At 41.4% G+C, this 21,777-nt stretch overlaps 1 protein-coding gene across 2 annotated transcripts in view; it reads left to right on the forward strand.

Annotated features, from left to right (window-relative positions):
- phlpp1 (PH domain and leucine rich repeat protein phosphatase 1) overlaps window positions 1-21,173 on the forward strand; it is a 186,697-nt gene extending 165,524 nt beyond the window's left edge. For both annotated transcript variants that reach the window (XM_069910973.1, XM_069910981.1), the window contains exons 13-17: window positions 148-278; window positions 1,936-2,052; window positions 3,591-3,785; window positions 11,816-12,044; window positions 19,445-21,173. In XM_069910973.1, the coding sequence (XP_069767074.1) occupies window positions 148-278; window positions 1,936-2,052; window positions 3,591-3,785; window positions 11,816-12,044; window positions 19,445-20,596 (1,824 nt within the window). In that variant the 3' untranslated portion in view covers window positions 20,597-21,173. The remainder of the gene's footprint in view (window positions 1-147; window positions 279-1,935; window positions 2,053-3,590; window positions 3,786-11,815; window positions 12,045-19,444) is intronic.
- Window positions 21,174-21,777: the final 604 nt, after the last annotated feature.

Below are 21,777 nucleotides of genomic sequence, written 5' to 3' on the forward strand. Positions count from 1 at the left end.
TTGTGCAAGAGTACAATTCGTAAATCTGCTGGATTCTTGGCTAGACAGAAGCTAATAGAACCATGCACAATTCAGTAAATATGGGAATCAGAAAGTTGGTGAATGGGAATCCAACCAGATTAATTGCCTGTCTGCTTCTTTCTACAGTGTGTTGACCTGAGCTGCAATGAGCTGAATGAAATCACATTGCCTGAAAATCTGCCTCTGAAACTGCAGGAATTAGACCTGACTGGAAATCCCAGACTGGTCCTGGATCACAAAACACTGGAGCTGCTGAAGTAAGCAGTCACATTTCAATTTCATATTTTGTAACGAGTCAGTCTTGTGATATATCCAATCATTTGAACTTAAAGAGCTCCCGTGTGATTAAATTACTTATTTTCACTGAGGATGGAATTATTGTGTGAAAAATACAGGATGCATTGAAAATAAATTAACTTTATTGATGTGGATAAACAGATATTCAATTGGCAGATAATTTTTATATCCTTTCTAAGTGAATTTTTCTTCTGATGTAAGAATTGAAGAAATGTTGTCTTGTTTGGTGAATTGTCTTTGGCTTGGCTTCGCGGACGAAGATTTATGGAGGGGGTAAAAAGTCCACGTCAGCTGCAGGCTCGTTTGTGGCTGACCAGTCCGATGCGGGACAGGCAGACACGGTTGCAGCGGCTGCAGGGGAAAATTGGTTGGTTGGGGTTGGGTGTTGGGTTTTTCCTCCTTTGCCTTTTGTCAGTGAGGTGGGCTCTGCGGTCTTCTTCAAAGGAGGTTGCTGCCCGCCAAATTGTGAGGCGCCAAGATGCATGGTTTGAGGCGATATCAGCCCACTGGCGGTGGTCAATGTGGCAGGCACCAAGAGATTTCTTTAGGCAGTCCTTGTACCTTTTCTTTGGTGCACCTCTGTCACGGTGGCCAGTGGAGAGCTCGCCATATAACACGATCTTGGGAAGGCGATGGTCCTCCATTCTGGAGACGTGACCCACCCAGCGCAGCTGGATCTTCAGCAGCATGGACTCGATGCTGTCGACCTCTGCCATCTCGAGTACTTCGACGTTAGGGATGAAAGCGCTCCAATGGATGTTGAGGATGGAGCGGAGACAACGCTGGTGGAAGCGTTCTAGGAGCCGTAGGTGATGCCGGTAGAGGACCCATGATTCGGAGCCGAACAGGAGTGTGGGTATGACAACGGTTCTGTATATGCTTATCTTTATGAGGTTTTTCAGTTGGGTGTTTTTCCAGACTCTTTTGAGTAGTCTTCCAAAGGCGCTATTTGCCTTGGCGAGTCTGTTGTCTATCTCATTGTCGATCCTTGCATGTGATGAAATGGTGCAGCCGAGATAGGTAAACTGGTTGACCGTTTTGAGTTTTGTGTGCCCGATGGAGATGTGGGGGGGCTGGTAGTCATGGTGGGGAGCTGGCTGATGGAGGACCTCAGTTTTCTTCAGGCTGACTTCCAGGCCAAACATTTTGGCAGTTTCCGCAAAGCAGGACGTCAAGCGTGAATAACATTCAATTAAATCATGATCATTGCAGCAGTGGGAGCTTAAAGTATCACCTAAACATTGAGAGAACAAATTCATGCACACTGCAAAGCTGTCTTCATGAACGAAATCTGAGATTTATTTATATTTGCATCTCTCTTGTATAAACTAATAATAAATGATTATGAAATAAACTCCATAGTACAGTATAAGGAATGTAGTGAACCATCAGTAATTCATATCACATGAAGTAGAACTGTTTGCCTTATTTGCTTTCTGTGCTTCAAGTTTAATGGGCCGTTTTTATCAAAACCACAATATTTCCTCTGGAAGAAATGAGCTTCACTGTTTTTTTTTTGAAAAGCATTTTTAAATGTAAAAAGTGGTTTAATAGTTTTTAAATATATTTTCTCTCCTCTCAATTCTATCCTCTCTTCACTTGCCTTGTCCATTCTAGTAATATTCGCTGCTTCAAGATAGATCAGTCCTCTACATCTTTTGCAGTTGGGGAGGCACCTGGTACACCAGCTGTGTGGAGTCATGGTTATACAGAAGCATCTGGAGTGAAAAACAGGTATGTTATTCTGTGCAATGGCACAAATAACCTCTAATTATTGCTGTGTAATGCACATTTTTTTAGTTTGAGAGGTTCTCACATGAAAATTACTGAAGAAACCACTTTTCAGAAACTAGATTTGTCATGTTGAGATAATGCCTTGTATTTGCAGAAGATTCTTTCCTTTGTTTGTGTAGTTGCTGGGATGCATTAAATGACTGACACATTTTATCTATATAAGATCTTTGTGTCCTCAGAAGTAAAGGACTAGTGTCAAAATGGATTTTCACAAATTCAAAGACTTCTTTATCTCTCATTGAAGTAAGTTTACAGAAGAATTGAAAAGAAATAAAGCAGGTTCATAATGAATATTCACGAAAGACTCAAGTTGTAGAATAAAAAATTAGTGGCCATGTCGTTCCCTAAACAAATTACATTCCCATGGTGCAAAGCCAGGTGATATTGTTGCTGAAAATGGAAGCATTGCCTTAAATAATTGCAAGTCTTGTTCTGCAGGTGTCCTCCATCTTCTCTTGGGCATTAAGGAAAAGTGTTAGACATTTTTCAAAATGTTCCCTAACTTTATTAAATATGCCATATCAGTATTTTGGAAGAGCCAGGATTTTTTTTTAAACTATGCCATATACATTTAATTTTGAAGAGATTTAAAACAGCTACAGTACAACTCTGATCATCTGAAATGGTCATGTCCGGGCCTATGTCAAATAAACGTTTTTTTCCGGATAACTGGTCATTTTTTAAAAACCGCCCAGCAACAACAACAAACAACAAGGGAAAGATTTTTAAGCATTAAAATAATGTTTATTCTCACCTAAAAATGATGGCTGCCGGCGATCACCAACACCTTTCCACCAAGGCCAGGAGCCCGATGTCCCCGCTCCTTCCCTGGAGGCCACTTTTCTTGATGACACCAGGACAAGGGATTTTTCTGACCGCTTGTGACTGAGAGACAGCGGCACACAGTTTGAAAGGGAGAGTTGGAGAAAAAAGTAAATAGAAGGTAAAGAAGAAATGGAAAGAGAGAGAGAGAGAGAGAGGGGGGGGGTAGGGAGTTACCTGAAACGAGGACAATCGTTCTAATTTCATGTTGAGTGAATTTTTTTTTCCAACCTGTGAGGTCAATTTGACTCTGAAAACATTTTTGAATAAATGAAGATTTCTGATTTGTTTTGGATATCTTATTTATCCGAAAAAAAAATTCAGATTTCAGAGAATCCAATTTTGGATTATTGTTGTACTTCAAGTCTAAATTGATGGATTTCAGAATGAACAATGAACCACAGACTCTATGTTGCTTTTTTTTCCCTCATCTTTGGCACTAATTATTTATTTTTAAATAGTGTACCTATGGAAAGATGATTTTTTTTGCAATTTTTGCATCTGTAATGCATATACTGCTGCCGCAAAACTGCAAATTTTGTGACACTTGTTCATAACAGTAAACTTGATTCTAATATACTGAACAAAAACAAAAAATATTTATATTTTTAAAGGGAAAGGTAATGGTATTCTGATTTTATTTACTTCAAACCCAGGTTATGTGTGGCTGCATTGTCAGTTAATAACTTCTGTGACACCAGAGAAGCATTATATGGAGTATTTGATGGAGATCGGAATGTAGAAGTACCCTATCTGCTACAATGCACCATGAGTGATGTTTTGACAGAGGAGTTGCAGAAGTCAAAGACTGATGAGGAGTACATGACTAATACATTCCTGGTCATGCAAAGGTTAGTAAAATCACTGACATGATGGCATGATTTTTTTTCCTGGAAAGCTTTTCGTTTACAACTTAATGCTGTATTATAAATGAGGAAATACATTTGTAACGATGATCAAAGTAAATTGGCTGATTTCACCCGAGGGTGACTTCAAGCATGTCATGATTGTCTCTGCTTTTAATCAATTGTGGGAAAAATGTAAAATCACGAGAGGCATAGATAAAGTGAATGGTCACAGTCTTTTCTCCAGGGTAGGAGAATTTAAAACTGGGGGGACATAGTTTTAAATTATGGAGCAGAAAATTTTAAAAGGGACCTGAGGGACACCATTTTCATACAGATAGTGGTGTATATGAAATGAGCTGCCATAGTAGAGGTAGGTGCAATTACAGTAATTAAAAGACATTTGGATAGGTACATGGAGAAAGGCTTACAGCAAGGAACAGGCCCTGCAGATAACGTCAACTGTGTTGGCATTCTAGGATAGTCAATTTGCCGGCATTTTGTCCATATCATTATCCCTTACTGTCCGTAAATCTGTCCAAATATCTTTCGATTGTCAAAATTGTGCCTCTTCTACAAAATAATTAGAGGACTGTTAGGGATAGGTAGGAAATGATTAGAGGGATATAGGCCAAGTAAGGGCTAGGACAGATGGGCAGACTCATATTTTTCCAATTATTTTGATTATTGCTGAATGAGTAAATATTTCTACTGGTGTTGAAGCCTGAATAACTTTGCATTCAGTTTTTATCAATAATGTTTTTATATGGCAGTTTTGATTACCTCAGTGCACACAGTTCAGTGCCATTAAATTCCATCTGTCATCCTCCATGACCTCATGGGTTCATGGCTACAAATGGAAAATACAGACACAATAGGTGGTTCAAACCATCTTACAAGGTAGAAGGGATATCTGAGGAGGTCTCAGCTAAATAAATGGATGATTACCATGTTGCAACTGATCAGTCACTAACAGTATCTGAAAGAATGTCTATTTATCTTTAGGGGAAAAAATAAATGTATAAACTGATCCAACAACAAACAAAATTGTATGATGTTTATCCATTATCACAATCTAGTCCTTGAAACACAAGAATTTATTGTGTGTGAGATGCAACAAGCTGGAAAAGGACAATTAAAACTTGAGATCATTTTATCCCATGTGAACCCAAAATTAGTTGTTGTTTTATTTTTGGCGACTTGTTAATGGGATGGATCGACAATTATTTTTGAAGTTTTGTCTGTCTACATGGAATATGCATAATGTGACATGAATAGCTAATATCAAATGGAAAGGTTACTACCTTTATCATCCATTTTGTACTGTGGTGCTTTTAATAAAATAATTGTCACAAAGATCCATCTGAACAATAGACATACATGTAGGCCAAGTGGAAGAGCAAACTCATGAAAGTGTTCTGCACTTTGCCAATTTGTGCTTAGACTGTACTATGTGGTATTTTTGTGTTACTTCAATCATGGGAAAGATTTTGTTGTGTTCCAAAAATAATTTTGCTATAAACAGTAAATCGCAGGAATCTCCCTCCCCCAAGTGCCACTCAGTGCACTTGTTGATTCTCAAGGACTTGCTTAAAATTGAACCGGAAAATTATGTGTAATGCTGATTGTGAACTTTATAATAAGAACATAATTAAAACTTGGAACCATACAGCTCAAGAACAGGCCCTTCCGTCCACGATGTCGGAGCCAAGCGTGATGCCAAATTAAACTAAATCTCTTTAGCCTGCACATTATCTTCATCTCTCCCTTTCCTGCATATTCATGTGTCTATCTAAAAGCTTTTGTATTTGCTTCCACCAAGAACACTGGCAGCACATTCCAGGCAGCTACCTCTCTGTGGGAGCCGTGGGAGGGGGGAGGGTGGGGGGGGAAAGAAGAAAAAAAAAACTGCCTTGTACATCTCATTTAAACTTTCCCTCTCTCACTTTAAATGCATTCCTTCAAGGTTTTAACATTTCTACCGTGGGAAAAAGATCTTGACTGTCTACAATTTTGACTTTCTTTTGGCTTTGTTCTTGTGCAAGTTCTGCGACTGATATTGGCTGCTGTTATCTGCAATGTTAATGGATATTGATGTTCAAGCAGCAGTGTTATCATTGAAAAACCATTGTTTCAGATTTATGCAGGCAGTCATAATTCACAAATGAGAAATTACATTATTTGCTTACACTTTTAACATTAAAAATTCTAACTCTCCCTCAGTAAACACAATTACTACATGTATTTCTGTATCCATGTTTAATGTAGTATTTACTACTGTATTTTGTGTAGTCTTCCAAAGGCGCTATTTGCCTTGGCGAGTCTGTTGTCTATCTCATTGTCGATCCTTGCATCTGATGAAATGGTGCAGCCGAGATAGAAGACTACACAAAAGAGTCTGGAAAAACAACCAACAGAAAAACCTCACAAAGATAAGCGTATACAGAGCCGTTGTCATACCCACACTCCTGTTCGGCTCCGAATCATGGGTCCTCTACCGGCACCACCTACGGCTCCTAGAACGCTTCCACCAGCGTTGTCTCCGCTCCATCCTCAACATCCATTGGAGCGCTCACACCCCTAACGTCGAGGTACTCGAGATGGCAGAGGTCGACAGCATCGAGTCCACGCTGCTGAAGATCCAGCTGCGCTGGATGGGTCACGTCTCCAGAATGGAGGACCATCGCCTTCCCAAGATCGTATTATATGGCGAGCTCTCCACTGGCCACCGTGACAGAGGTGCACCAAAGAAAAGGTACAAGGACTGCCTAAAGAAATCTCTTGGTGCCTGCCACATTGACCACCGCCAGTGGGCTGATAACGCCTCAAACCGTGCATCTTGGCGCCTCACAGTTTGGCGGGCAGCAGCCTCCTTTGAAGAAGACCGCAGAGCCTACCTCACTGACAAAAGGCAAAGGAGGAAAAACCCAACACCCAACCCCAACCAACCAATTTTCCCTTGCAACCGCTGCAATCGTGTCTGCCTGTCCCGCATCGGACTGGTCAGCCACAAACGAGCCTGCAGCTGACGTGGACTTTTTACCCCCTCCATAAATCTTCGTCCGCGAAGCCAAGCCAAAGAAAAAGAGAAAACTACTGTATTCTGAAAATGATTAATTCTATGAGATTATTGACACTAATCTAAGTCATTGTTAACTATTTTATGCTTCGTTGTCTCTCAGTATATTTAGAATATTTTCTTGTATTGTTTTAAAGCAAAGACATTAAGTCACGGAAATACAATTTCACTACTACAGTTGCCTAACCTTTTATCCAGGATCATTGGGACTGGACGCCTGCCGTTCTTCAGAATCTTCTGGATTTCGGAATAATTTTTAAATGGTGGTCCCTTTAAGCAAATGCCTCGCTCCTACCCCCAACCCCCAGGGCCTGTGCCAGACTATATGAAGTGGATGATGGAGAGTCTGACCTCCACTGCACTCCACTGATGATGTTGGAGTCCTAGCCCCAGAGCTGCAGGACAGACGACAGGGTTCATGATGGCTTCCCCAGAAGTGGTTGTCCAATCCCTCAAAGAGGGCTGATCTGGTGGCAAGGGAGGTGCTCGCAAGTGGCTTTGGCAAGATTGGTGCAGAGCTGCAGGATGAATAGGCCATTGGGGTGGTGGAACTGGGTGCCGGCGCCTTTCAGAAACTTCACCAGCTCGTGAAGCCAGCCCCCAGGCACACCCCAGCAGTGCAGCTGGATGTGGAAGAGGGTACTGATGCTAGCCGTCACCAAAGCCCTTACCCTTGGCGCTGGGTAACACACCGGACGTCCGGCCACCCTGACTACACCCCTCAGAGGTCTGCACTCTAGATGGCTGCCTAGTTCGCCTTGAGGTAGCACTGGCCCTGCCCCTGGCTGGCTGTCAGTCAGCTCCACCCCCCATCTAACTCGACGTGCTGGCAGCAGGGGTGCAGTGCTGCTAAGCCCAGAATTCACTGCAGCGCCGCACCGGCTCACAATGACAGCTCACTGCAGGAGTAATGGCTGTCTTCATTACCCATAATCCCTCACGCAGCTGGAACCGCTCTGCCAGAGCCAGTGTTATGTAGAGTGGTTCCATCTGCATGGAGAATTATAGGTAAGGAAGGTGGCCATTGATCTCGCATTGAGCCAGCCACTGCCTGCTTCTCTCCCATCAGGTGCTGGGGGCCAAGAATCACGGGGGCAGAGACGAAGTGGGACGGGGGACTGTGGGAAACCGAGAATATTTAAGCACAATATTTTTAAAACTTGTATTTCATTCAACCTACTCCCATCTCAAATTTGCAGTCTCCAAAATCACCGCAACTCTATCTTGTGCAGTGTAAATGCCCTGCCTGTCTGAACAGACAAGTATGCTAATTTATTAAGGGAAAATAATGTTACTTATGTGTAAAAACAATATTTTATGAGATGACATCTACTGAAAAAAGTGCCGGTCTTTGGTGGTTGACGGTGTTCAATTCCACCTCCGCAATATTACCAGCAAAGCTGCAAAATTTTGGTACGTTGTCACGTTGCTAGACAAACTTCCTGAGCAACCCTCCAGCAGAAGGTCAGTACGAGGCATTCAAGACCCACTTCCTATGAACTTTCTCCATGACCAAGCTGGAAAGAGAGACACGCCTCTTCAAACTAGACGAACTCGGGGACAGCTCCCCCTCCAAGCTAATGGATGAAATGCTAGCGCTAGCTGATGGACACTCCCAAGTGCCTGATGTTCAAAGTCTCCTTTTTACAGATATCGCCTTTCCTGTCCGACGTGAATTTTTCTGACCCTCGTAGCAGCTGAGGCAGACAGACTATACAGGGTTCCCAAGACCTCTTTCCCAACAGTCCAACAGGTAGCCACAACCAATAGAGTGACTACCTCGGCAACCGCCCACAACCCCAGACAGGCAGGGGAACCCAAAGGTCAGCAACGAGGTGGGTGGTATTTCTACCACAGAAGATGGGGCTGGAACATCTGCCGTTGCATCTCACCGTGTATCCACTCGACTGACAACCAGGGAAAAGGTGCCGCCAGTAATGGCCGAAGCGATATGCGAACACACAGGCCTCTTCTGTGCCGTCGACCAGATGAAGATCTTTGGTCAACACAGAAGTCAAATGCAGCATCCTGCCACCTAATGCCTTTGAACAGGAAACACGGGCCAAGCAAGTCAACCTACTCACAGCAAACGCAATGCCTATACCCAGCTACAGTACCAAGTCAGTCTGTTTGTTACTGGGAGACTTGGCTTACTGATGGGATTTCACTATCGCAGCTGTTCGCCAACTGATCCTTGGGGCAGATTTCCTGAGGGCCAATAACCTACTGATTGATGAGTGTCGCCACCAGTTAGTCCATGCCTCCATTTTCCAGACATGCTCACTCTCGCCTAGTATGCGGCCAGCCCTGTGCATACAAATCCTAGCTACGGACAAATTTGCGGAAGTCCTAACTGAATTTCCCAAAATCCTTTCCCTCCCCCCAACCGACTGTCTATAACAGGCTAAATACTAATTTAAAACTATGGAGGAGCTGGGCATTGTAAGGCGTTCCAACTGCCCCTGGTTGTCTCCACTACATATGGTCCCTAAAGCAAGTGGGGTTTGGTGTCCATGTGGCGACTACTGAAGGGTGAACCGTGCGACGGAACCAGATTGCTACCTGATACTACACATTCAGGATTTTGCCGCAAACTTGCACGGGAAATGGCTCTTTTCCAAAGTAGACCTCGTGAAAGGCTACCACCAAATCCCCGTACACCCAGATGATGATGTGCCAAAAACGACCATTGTAACCTCATTCGGACTTTTTAAATTCCTGAAGATGCTGATCAGTTTGAAAAATGCAGCTCCAACTTTTCAACACCTAATGGATGCAGTTTCCAGAGAGCTCCCCTTCATTTTCGTCAACCTGGATAATCTCCATCTGGCCAGCACTATGGAGGAAGAGCATGGTCAGCACCTCAGACTCTTATTCAGGAAGCTCTGGGATTTCAGTCTTACCATCAATTCAGCCAAGTATGATTTCATTAAGGACACTATTGACTTTCTCAGGCACAGAGTCACATCCGCTGGAGCAGCCCCATTGGCAACTAAAGGGGCAGCCGTCCGGAACTTCCCAAGGCCCTTCACCATCAAAGGTTTGCAAGAATTTTTGGTCATGGTGAACTTCTACCACCGTTTTGTTCCCGCAGCTGCCAGGATATTACGCCTACTTTTCCACATCTTGATGGGCAAACAAAAGCTGTTGACTTGGACGCCTGAGGCAGTCAGTATTCTGGGAAGCTAAGGAGGCTTTAGCTAAAGCAACCATGTTATTTTAGCACACCTACGCATGGACGCCCCATAGTATTGACATTGGAAACGCTTCCAACACAGCAGTAGGAGCAGTCCTGGATCAGCAAGTCAATGGCCACTGGCATCCACTCACCTTTTTCAGCTGCCATCTACGACCTCCAGAACTTGAATATAGTGCCTTCAATTGGGTAGTGTTGGCACTTTATCTGGCTGTGAAACACTTCCGCCATTTCCTAGAGGGACAGCAATTCATTGCACTTACCGACCACAATCCCCTCACTTTTGTCCCATTGAAAATCTCAGACCCATGGACAGCAAGACGACAGCAAAATCGGTCTTTCCTTTCCAAATTCACCTCCGACATTCAACATGTGTTGAGGAAACATAATACCGTTGCAGATACCCCTTCCAGGTCTGAGATCAGCTCCATCACTGGGGGTCTGAACTTGAAAGCATTGGTCATGGCCTAGCAGGAGGATGTGGAGGTGCAAACTTTCTGGACCATGATAACAGTGCTCCAGCTGCAAGAAATCAAAATCAGCCCAGAGAGAACCACACTACTCTGCGATGTTTCCACAGGTAAAGCCCAGCCCATCGTTCCAACAGCGTAGCACAAAAGACTTTTTGACCAGGTACACAGGCTGTCATGCTTGTCGATACAGACAGCAATCAAACTTATGGCATCCAAGTTTGTCCAGTATGGATTAAACAAAAAGTCTCCTAGTGGGCTAAGACCTTCCTCTCTTGTCAAACGTCTACAAACACACCAGGAGCCTACTACCCTCAGTCCAATGGACTAGTGCAACATTTTCACAGACACCTGAAACAGGCCCAGTGGCTGGACGCGCTATCCTGGGTGATGCTGGGGATATGGACTGCTCCAAAAGAAGATTTGCAAGCTTCGTCAGCTGAGCTGGTTTACGGCACGGCCTTGTGGGTGCCAGCTGACATTCTACCTTCACCCACCAGCACTGACTCCACAGCATCAGACGAGCTTCAGCACTTGCACAAGCGACTAGGAGCGTTGGCCCCAATTCCAGCCACAAGATACAGCTCAGCACCCACACATGTACCAGTGAACCTCAACTCAGCGGAATTTTTGTTTGTCCGCCGCCTGACGCGGGACACAGCTGCAGCATCCCTACATCAGTCCATACAAAGTGCTGAAAAACAACGGATCCACCCTGCTCTTTGAACTTTATACCAGGGACCGACTCAAAACTGCCCATGTGGACACAGCTAAGCCAGTGCCGTTTCCACCTCCACATCGACGTGGTTGCCCCCCGCCCCAAACAACCCAAGATTCAGACTATTGTACTGGGTGATGATTCTGGGGGTGGGGGGTGGATCTTTAGTGGCAGCTGAGGGGCAGGACATCATGCTTGAATTGCCCCCATGATTCCAGCCGAGCATGCATTCCGGTGGTCCGCGCTAAAATGGCGTTGGACCCCCTTCAACTCGGGGATGAAGTCAACAGACTGGGGGAATGCATCGGGAGTGTTGTGATGTCACTTCTGGTTTTGGGATGGCCAAACTTGAAGTGACATAAAAGTTGCCTGTCAAACTAAAGCAGTTTTTTTGCTGACCACAACTTGAGTCAGACATTTTGCTTGTAGCTCTGCCCTTAGGGCGCCACAACCTACATATTTGTAATGTACCAGATCTTGCACGTTTGAAAACATTTAATTTCAACATTTTGGTTCTTCAGTTATTATTTCACCCAAGTTGTTCTTGATAATGTTCTCGCTATTTTTATTTAGGAAACTTGGAACTGCTGGCCAGAAGCTGGGAGGCTCTGCAGTCCTCTGCCACATAAAACATGATGCTATGGATCCCAGTGGTTGTTTTGTACTTACTGCTGCTAATGTTGGAAAATGTCAAGCTGTCCTGTGCAGAGATGGAAAACCATTGCCTCTCTCAAAGCTTTACACTGTATGCTGTGAAGAAGAATTGGAAAGAGTTAAACAGTACAAAGCTATTATTACAGAGGTAAAATATCCATTGCTTTTCCATCTGAAACTTAATGGATCATGTGTGCTTTTTCGAATAACCCAGTTAGTACAAATGGTTTAAGATTTTAAGGCATAAATTATTATATTGTTTAATTTCAGATTATATTTTTTAAGTGGATACGTTGTAGTTTGTGGATATATCTGATTGTATCTTTGTGAGCCACAGGCGAGATGCAGATACCTCACCTGTGGCTCACTGGAGGGTGACAAATCTTGGGCCTTTATTTAAGGAGGGCTGCAAGGACAACCGAGAGAATTACAATATAGTGAGCCTAACATCAGTGGTGAGTATTTTACTGGGAAGTACTTTGACGGACAGGATGTATCTGCATTTGGAAAAGCGAGGACTGATCAGGAATAGTAAACATGGCTTTTAATGTAGAAAATTATGTGTCACAAATTTAAATATTTTGAAGAGATGAACAAGAGTATTCTTGATGTCAGGGTGGTGGACAATGCTTACCACAATTTTAACAGGGATCTTCACATGCTGCTGAATTGTAATCTGATCCATATGGTAAGATCACATTATTTTATAGATAAAATTAGCTTGGTGGAAGGAGTCATATGGTATTAGCAGAGAGTTGTTTTTCAGACTGGAAGCCTGTAACTAGCAGTGTGCCTCAGGAATTGATCTCGAGTCTCCTGTTGTTTGTCATGTATGTTAACAATTTTGGATGAGAATGTAGTTAGCATGATGAGTAAGTTTTCAGGGGCCTACAAAACTGCTGGTGCAATAAACAGTGAAGAAGGATGACTTAGATTAGAACAGGACCAAGGTCAATTGAGAAAATGGGTAAAAGAATGATAGATGAAATTTAACTGCAATGTGATCCATTTTTGGAACTTAAACCAGCACAAGGCATACACTGTATGGCAGGCCCCTGTGGAACATGATAGAACAAAGACTCAATGGCCCCTGAAATTGGCGATACAGGAAGACAAGGAATATGGCATGCTTGCTGCCTTTGAACATGACATTGAGTACAAGAGTTGGAACATGAAAGCTCAACAAGATGTTCATTAGACTCCACCTGGAATTTTGTGCGTCATTCTGGTTGTTATATTACAGGAAGGATGTCATTATGCTGGAGAAGGTGCACAAAAGATTCTCAAGAAGATTGCTGGGATTGAAGGGGTTGAGTGAAAAAGGAGAGTCTGGATAGGGCTGGGACTGTTTTCACTGGATTCGGTATTCACTCTAACATGAAAAGATGGATTTCTTGATAAAATATCTCCAGCGGGCATGCATGAATGGAAAAAATGGCATCCAGTGTTAAGTGGTACACCCCAGGGCACAGTGTTAGGCCCATATTTGTTTTTACTCCACCTCAAAGACATTCCTGGAAAGGTCACAAGCACCACTAGACTATTCGCGGACAACTGTTTGCTATACTGTTCAATTAGTTCAGCTGATGACGAAGATGCTCTCCAAAATTATCTTGATACCACGGTAGAATGGTCACAAAAATTGGGCATGCAGTTCAATCCTTCCAAATGCAAAACCATATGTGTCACCAGGAAGATAAAACCAGGCAAAACATCATACAAAATCCTGGGTGTCACTCTTGATGAAACCAAACAGACCAAATACCTTGGCATCAAAATAATGATCAGATGTATCATACAACAGTGAAGGCAACAGGAATCCTAAATTTTCTGAGATGCAACTTCCATCATTGTTCAACTTCTGTCAAGGAGAAGTTGTACCTCATCCTTGTCAGTCCACATTTGCAATATGCAGTAGCTGCATGAGACCCATACGCAATCAAAAACACTACTACCATTGAACGAGTCCAGCCCGATTTGTCACAAATACATATGGAAGAGAAGCGAGTGTTAAAATGGAGCTTTCTCCAAGACAGACATGAAGCACACCACCTGACCTGTTTTTACAAAATGCTAAACTCGATATAGACGACCAATCCTACACCGAATCCAAGCCTGCTAGAAGCAGACAAGGGCACACAACCCAATTTGTAGTGCCATCTTCCAAGACAGATGTGTACAGCAATTCATTCTTCCCCTGGACTAACCTTCACCCAACCATACTCGCACAACTGGACTCAATTAAATTTAAGACAGCTCTTCTATAAAAATCTCCTCCTTTAGCACAACCTCCCCCACCTCCAGTTTAAATTCCATATGGAATATTTTGGAGGATCAAGAACCAAGGATGAAGGAGACTGAAGGGTAGCCTTGTAGAGGTGTATAAAATCATGAGGGACATTTTAAATTTAGGTATACACCATGGTAACATTTGGCCCACGAGTCCATGCCACCCAATCTACATCCAATTGACCTACAACCCCTGCTAAGTTTTGAAAGGTGGCAGTAAACCAGAGTCCCCAGGGAAAATCACTCAAATGTGGAGAGAACGTTACAAACTACTTGCAGCCCAGTTCCCTATCACTGGTGCTGTAAAGGCGTTGTGCTAACTGCTATGCCAACCACGCCACCTGCAACATAGATAATGTAAATAGAAACAATTGTTTTTTCCAGAGCTGGTGAATTTAAAACCAGAGGCCATAGCTTTAAGGGGAAGATTTAAAGGGAACATGAAGATGGCAGTTTTTGCACAGTGGGATGGGTATATTTGCCATCAGATGGCAAATATACTCATATCTGATGGCAAATGCGAATAGACATAAAAGTAAGAATAGCAATGGCGAGAACAGCATTTATAGAAACGAGAAACATCCTAACAAGAAAATAGCAATTGACATCCGCCTTAGAACTCTCAGCTGCTACATTCTTCCTATATTGATGTATGGTTATGAGTCATGGACCATCACAAATGCAATGGAAAAAAGAATCAATGCAGCAGAGATGTGGTTTCTCAGAAGAATGTTATGAATATCATATACAGTCATGATAACAAACAAAGAGGTTCTACAAAGAAAGAAAACAAAACGTACATTACTTAAAAGAATCAGAAAACAGCAATCGAAATTCTTTGAGCACATCATGTGAAGAGATACATTAGAACATTTAGTTAAAACTGGAAAAGTTGAAGGAAAAAGAAACAGAGGCAGTCAGAGAATGAAAATGATAGAAGGATTAACATCGTGGTTAGAAACAGGGGAGGCAACAACTATAATTTGAAGGGTCAGAGACCGTGATGGATGGAGAGACATGATTGCCCATGCCGAATGGCAAGGCACCTGAACGATGGGTATATGCCATGATCTACCAGAGGAAATGGTAAAAGCTGGTACAATTACGGTGTTTAAAAGGTTTAGTGATAGAGGCTTAATGCAGGCAAATGGGACTGGGTTTTTTTCCACTTTTCAAGGTGTAATTTTTCCTTGTTCACTTGTCTGTAAATCGGAACTACCACATTTGAACTTTTGTTCTGTTTCAGTATTTTGCTGGTTGGACTTAGTCCAGAAAAAAAATCAGTTGCTGTTCTTAGTTTATACTTTGACATTTTAAGTTTCCCTTTTTAATACCAAGATGTGCAAAAGGAAAGATACTCAAATCTCTTGATTTTATCATTTCATTTGTTGTTGTGTGTTTACAACACAATATTCAACCATGGTCCTGTCAAGATCAGATTAATTTTGAAAAGATTAGGCTCATCTGTAAATATCTTGCTTTTGAATTCATACTGAGTTCTTGGAATAATTTCTGGCCAGATCTTCACTTGCTGCTCTGTGGAACTTGCCATCTAAACCAACACATCATCTGCACTAGCTATGCTGTGAGTTTTCGGGACATTTTCCAGATTATGTTTCTTCATGGGGCCATACACTGAATGCAGAGCATCTCAATGCTTAGCTTCGCTAAAATTGTTGTCAAGTTGTTGCATTTTATAATATATTCATGTTGGTTCCTAAATTGCTATAATTTAATCTTGAGTGCCATGGGGGCCAAGATGGCCTGTTTCTATGCTGTAATTGTTATATAGTTATATGTGCCTTCCCGTTTCTTCCAAGAACACTCTCTCTCTCTCTCTCTCTCTCTCTCTCTCTCTCTCCTCGTCATATTTAGTGACTTAACAATTGGAAGCTTGTCCTTGTATTTAGCAGCTTTTCAAACATAGCTCCTGAAACACCCAGCTATTTCTGGAAGACACCCTTCAACAATTTTAGTCCCATATGCCAGTATCAGTGTGCTTCAACACTGAAAATCAAAGGATGTAATTCATTTTTACAGCTGATTTTTAAATTGACTTGCTTATGCTGCCAGGAAAAAGCATACTGACAGGAAATTAGGTCAAAACTAAGAATCTACCATCATTCCTTGAACATGCCAAACAATAACCAGCCAATTAACATAGCTTTTCCAATTTGTTGTCTTACTGCAGCTGTTAGAACAGTAAATGGTCCAAAAGCAGTGAAATTTTCCCAAATTACCCAAGGTAGCTGTTAATTACTTTTTTTAGTGTTATGAATCCGGACCCCAAAACCCAACAGCAATAGAAATTCACCAAGACAAATGGTTACTTAAACAAAAGTTGCTTTTAATTTTCTTTAAACATAAAAACAGGATCAAACTTTAACTTATTACTATCAACTTAACTTAGCCTAACTTAACCCCCTTCTAATTCTAACTGCACATGTATGTAATGTGTATATGTTCAAGAAAGTCCTTTGCTTTAATTGTCCAACCATTCACTTCTCCAAGGTCACCAGTATCAGGCAATTCTTATGCTGTGCACAGAATTTAACATTTATGAATTTTAACCAAGCTCTGATGCTTGAAGGTAATTGGTTTGGTGCTTAAAGGTAATTCTTGTTGGTTTCAGAGAGAGAAATTTGTTGCTCATTGATCACACACAAACTGATTCCCTCTGATCAGCCACTTCAGTCTCTTGCCAAAGAAACTTGCCCCATTATGGGTTTTGCAAGTGATAACCTCTTCTTCCAGGTCATCACAGAGTTCCTCTTGTTTCCCTTGTTTCAGGAGAAACACTCTAGCCACCCATTTCCTCTTGTAAGGACCACAAGGGTTTTCAACAGGCTGAACTTAAACTCACAATCTGTCTTCAAAATGGGATTTTCCATGTTCTCTCTCTGTTAAAGAAAGCCTGTTTGTTCTCGCTCTCTCTCTCTCTGTTTGCAAAACCACATGACCCCTCTTAGAACAACAAACTGCAACCAGCCAGATTGCCAGCTCCGGAATCAGTTCCTGCCTGGCCATCTGTTGCTTTAAAAACAATAGTCCATTTACTCCACAGCATCAGTACAATTAACACCTACCTGTGAAGTCTCTATAGGCATTCCTCAAAGTTTCTGTAAAGTCACTGTGGACACGAAGTCTCTCTTTCAGAAAAACTCTTGCATTTTAAATGAGATGTCTTTTGTGAAGTGTTACTGTCTGTTTGTCATCTACACACTAAACCCCCATAAACTATCTCTTTTAAAGACATTAATATATAATATAAAATATACTATACCCTGTCACATTAGAAATAAACTATTCAAGCTTCTCTTTTCTAAATGATTCTTCTGGGATCTCCAGTTTCTGCCAAGAGAAGAGAGTCCATGAAGAGGAGTTTTCATTGTTCTCAGTTGCATTCCATACAACTTCTTTTGATCTTAAGCATACTGTGTTGCATCAACAAGTCCTATTTTAATAGTGCACTTGCAGAGATTATTGAAGGGGAAGGGTGACACGTTGAATCTTCCAAGTAAATAGTTGGTGTGCTTTCTTGACCATCACGTCAACATATTTGTCCCAGGTCAGGCCATGAGAGATATTTATTCCCAAGAACTTGAAGCTAACTGCACTCCAATTATGTGCCATTAATGTGGACAAGGGTGTAGACTCTGCCCCTCCCTGAACTTGGTGATCATCTCCTCATCTCAGTGATTGAGAGAAAGGTTGTTAACTTGGCACCACATACCCTAGACTTTCAGTCTCTTTTCCATGTTGCATCTTGCCATTATTTGATACCTAGCCCACTACTGCAGTGTTGGCAACTTTGAAGATAGAGTTAGAACAGTATTTACTTGGGCAGTCATGGGTATAGAGGGAGTATAGTAGGGGATTGAGTACAGATCCTTGAGGAGTGCTGGTGTTAAGTGCAGTCATGGATGTTTTGGGGCTGAGTGGAGAGGCAAGGAGGTCATGTCTGCCATGGATCTGTTTGACCAGGAGGCATATTGAAGTGAAGCAATGGTAAGTGAAATACAAACCAGAGAACATGGGTTAAGGATGAAAGGGGAAAAGTTGAGGAGGTACACAAGGAGGAATTTCTTCGCACAGATTGGTGGATATGTGGAAAGAGCTGCCAGCTGAAGTAGTGAATATGGGCTCAAATAACATTTAAGAACAATTTGGCAGGTACATGGATGGGAGAGGTATGGAGGGCTTTGGTCTGGGTGCAGGTCAGTGGGACTGGACAGAAAATGGTTCAGCACAGACTAGAGGGGCCAAAGGGTTTTGTTTTCTTGCTGTAATGTTCCAGGGTTCCAAGTGAGGAAGAGGCAACTTTCATGTTGTTTTTTTCATCCCTATGGGAATTATAATCCCACCAAATGAGAGTAGCCATAATTGAACAGCAAAATAGATGACATCAAAAAACTGTATCTCCTTCCTACATTTGTGGCAAATGACAGCATAGAGCTGATTAAAATCTACGGGAGAAATGTGTTCTTGCAGTTTTAATCTCAGCGGGCAGAGAGCATGCAAGCTTCTTAATCTTTCTTTTAGATTTCACTTCAGTTGGTCTTTTAATATACCAAAATCTGAACCATTTTCAGATTCAGAGCCAAATTCTGGATAACATGTTTTTATTTGAGTTTTTTTTAATTTCATGAAACATTTAATATGAAGAGAAAACAGGAAAAAGGTTTTTTTTCTATTATTTTTCCTGTATTAAGTGTTTATGTATTTACTTTCCCAGGCAAACAAATTAAAGATTTAACAGTGCATTGATTTTGTGGTTCTGGCCCCAGTCAAATAATTTCACATGAATCCTCCCACAACAGAATGTATGAAATGGTCAAAGTTTATAGATGTGAGAGTTTTCACTCATAATTGTGGCATATTCTTATTAAAATCTTACTAAAATGCAAATTGCAGTGAATGCTTGAAATATAGGACATCTTCAGGTAATCCAGTATCTGAGCAAATTTGGTTCAAATTCCTTCCAGTAATTCATAAAATAAACATTTAACCTGAAAATAAATTTTAAATAATGTAATCATTATTGTGTCCTGATTTTGAATGTATTATGACATTAAGAAGTCGTATGTTTTTCAAATACTTTGGTCCACATATTGGAAATAAAGAACTGCAGATAGAATTCTAACCTTTTTTAAAATATTTGCATATTTATCACCTAAAAAGTCTCTATTTGCATAAATTTGTGTAACTACTGCCAATTGGATTCTTACTCCTATATTAATAATTTACCTTTGATTGCAGGACAACAAAGTCAATGGGGTGACTGATTCCACGAGAATTTTGGGCTATGCATTTCTCCATCCGTACATCATTCCTCGGCCTCATGTTCAGTCAGTTACCCTCACACCACAAGATGAATTCTTCATTCTGGGCAGTAAAGGACTCTGGGATAGTATCTCCTATCTGGAAGCTGTGGAATCTGTGAGAAATGTACCTGATGCCCAGGCTGCTGCTAAGAAGCTCTGTAGTCTGGCTCAGAGCTATGGGTGCAATGATAGCATCAGTGTCGTGGTTGTCCAATTGAATGTTAATGAGGACTGTTTCTGTTGTTGTGACATAAATGGAGTACAGCCATCCAGTCTGGGCATTTTCCCACCATCAGTAAATGTCATTATTAAGGACAGACCAGCAGATAACTTGGGAATGCCATCTTCCAGCAGTGGTGTTGCTTCTGAGATCAGCAGTGAAATCTCCACATCTGAAATGAGCAGTGAAGTGGGTTCAACGGCTTCAGATGAGCCACCCCAGGTCACAATGAATGACGGATGCCCCGTCTTCCACGGTGAGCCGCGCTGCATGCTGCATCCAGTATGCCTGACCAACTCATTTCAGCGGCAGCTTTCTAGTGCGACCTTCTCTAGTGCATTTTCAGATAATGGACTAGACAGCGAAGATGAGGAGCCCATTGAAGGCGTCTTTTCCAACGGAAGCAGAGTGGAAGTTGAGGTTGACATTCATTGCATTCAGATTAAGGAAAAAAGGGCTTTGCATTCAACTCCAGATGCATGTGATGAAGGAATAGTTATTAGTGCAAATGAAGATGAGATCTCCGAAAAAAATTTGCTCCCGAAAGTTAACAGTGAAAATGACTGGCTTGGAGATGATAAAAGCAAGTTTGAGTATTCCTCAACAGGAACGATTGGTAGGAGGCGTGGAAATGGTTCAGTTGCAGCCTCGGAGAAGAGCCATAACTTAATTGAGGTGGCAGCTGATGCACCATTAAAAAAGAATGGTGGTTATTTTGCTGCCCCTGCTCAGCCAGATCCAGATGATCAATTGATAATTCCCCCAGAACTGGAGGAAGAAGTGAAAGAGATAATGAAACAACACCAGGAACAACAGCGCCATTATCAACTGGACCAGCTCCCAGAGAGCTATGACACACCTCTATGACCAGAAGAAACAAAACTAAATTGAGCCGATTTGAGCATCATAGGATAGTCTGATATTAAGAGATTTTGACTCACTTTATAAATCCTCTTTTCTTGCCAGTTATACACAATGATGTGCAGCCATTTTTAATAATTTCCAGATTGTTATTATTGATTAACGAGGATAAATTTAACAAATTAACATCAGTTTTCCTATTTCATGTCATTTGTATAAGATGAGGACACATTTAGTATATTGCCAGCAATCATTATTGAATATTTGTTTTAAAAACAGAAAAGCATGTTTTAAGAATGATTCTAGTTCAAGCTGTAAATGTGGTACTTCTAAAATTATGGCTTTTTAAAATGAAGTCAGAGATATTTGTAGACTTTAAAATCTAACTCCTAGGAGTTGCAACTCATTAATGTGACATAGTCACCGAGATGTACTAATCTTCTCTGAGAGAACAGTTGATTCACAAATTATTTGTAAATAATTTAAATGTTATATAGTGACACTCAAAGATGATGTTCCACCTGTAATGCTGTATTTGAAAAAGATAAATAAAGGGGGCTTTTTAAATTTCCCATTATTGCAACTTTTGGGAGATAATGGGTGTCTGGATTTCATTACTTGGATATGATTTATCTTTTTCCTTTCATTTTTCATTAAGCGACCCAAAATTTTGAGATAAGGTATAAAATTTATGTGAACAAAAATCAATAAATAATACATTTTACCAGCTCTTATTTGTTGACATGCACTGTTACTGCAGCTTCACATTATGGAAAATTACAAGAAGGCCTTCTTTCTAGGAATATATATTTTCTGCTGTCGAGATGAGGTAAAATTAGTTCATACACTCACATAACTTTCAACTTTTTAAAACTAATTAACAGTGCAATAATAATGTAAAATACCACAAACAATATTCTGTAACATTAGAAATGACAAGAATCTACAAAAAAATTATAATGGAATTATGTGATAGGAAATGTTGCAAGCTACTGTAAACCATGCACTGATGTATCTCATGATTTTACACAACTTTTAACAGGCCAATTCTCAAGGTCTAACTCCAGTAACACATACCAGTGATCAGATAAACTCATGGGTTCTGTCAATACAAATATGACCTGTCAGTGGTTTCTTTAGAAATTGTCGAGGATTTGTCACAAAATCAGCCCACAATCTCTGTGCCA

This window comes from Narcine bancroftii, chromosome 1 (assembly GCF_036971445.1).
Source record: "Narcine bancroftii isolate sNarBan1 chromosome 1, sNarBan1.hap1, whole genome shotgun sequence".
Lineage (NCBI taxonomy): Eukaryota > Metazoa > Chordata > Chondrichthyes > Torpediniformes > Narcinidae > Narcine > Narcine bancroftii.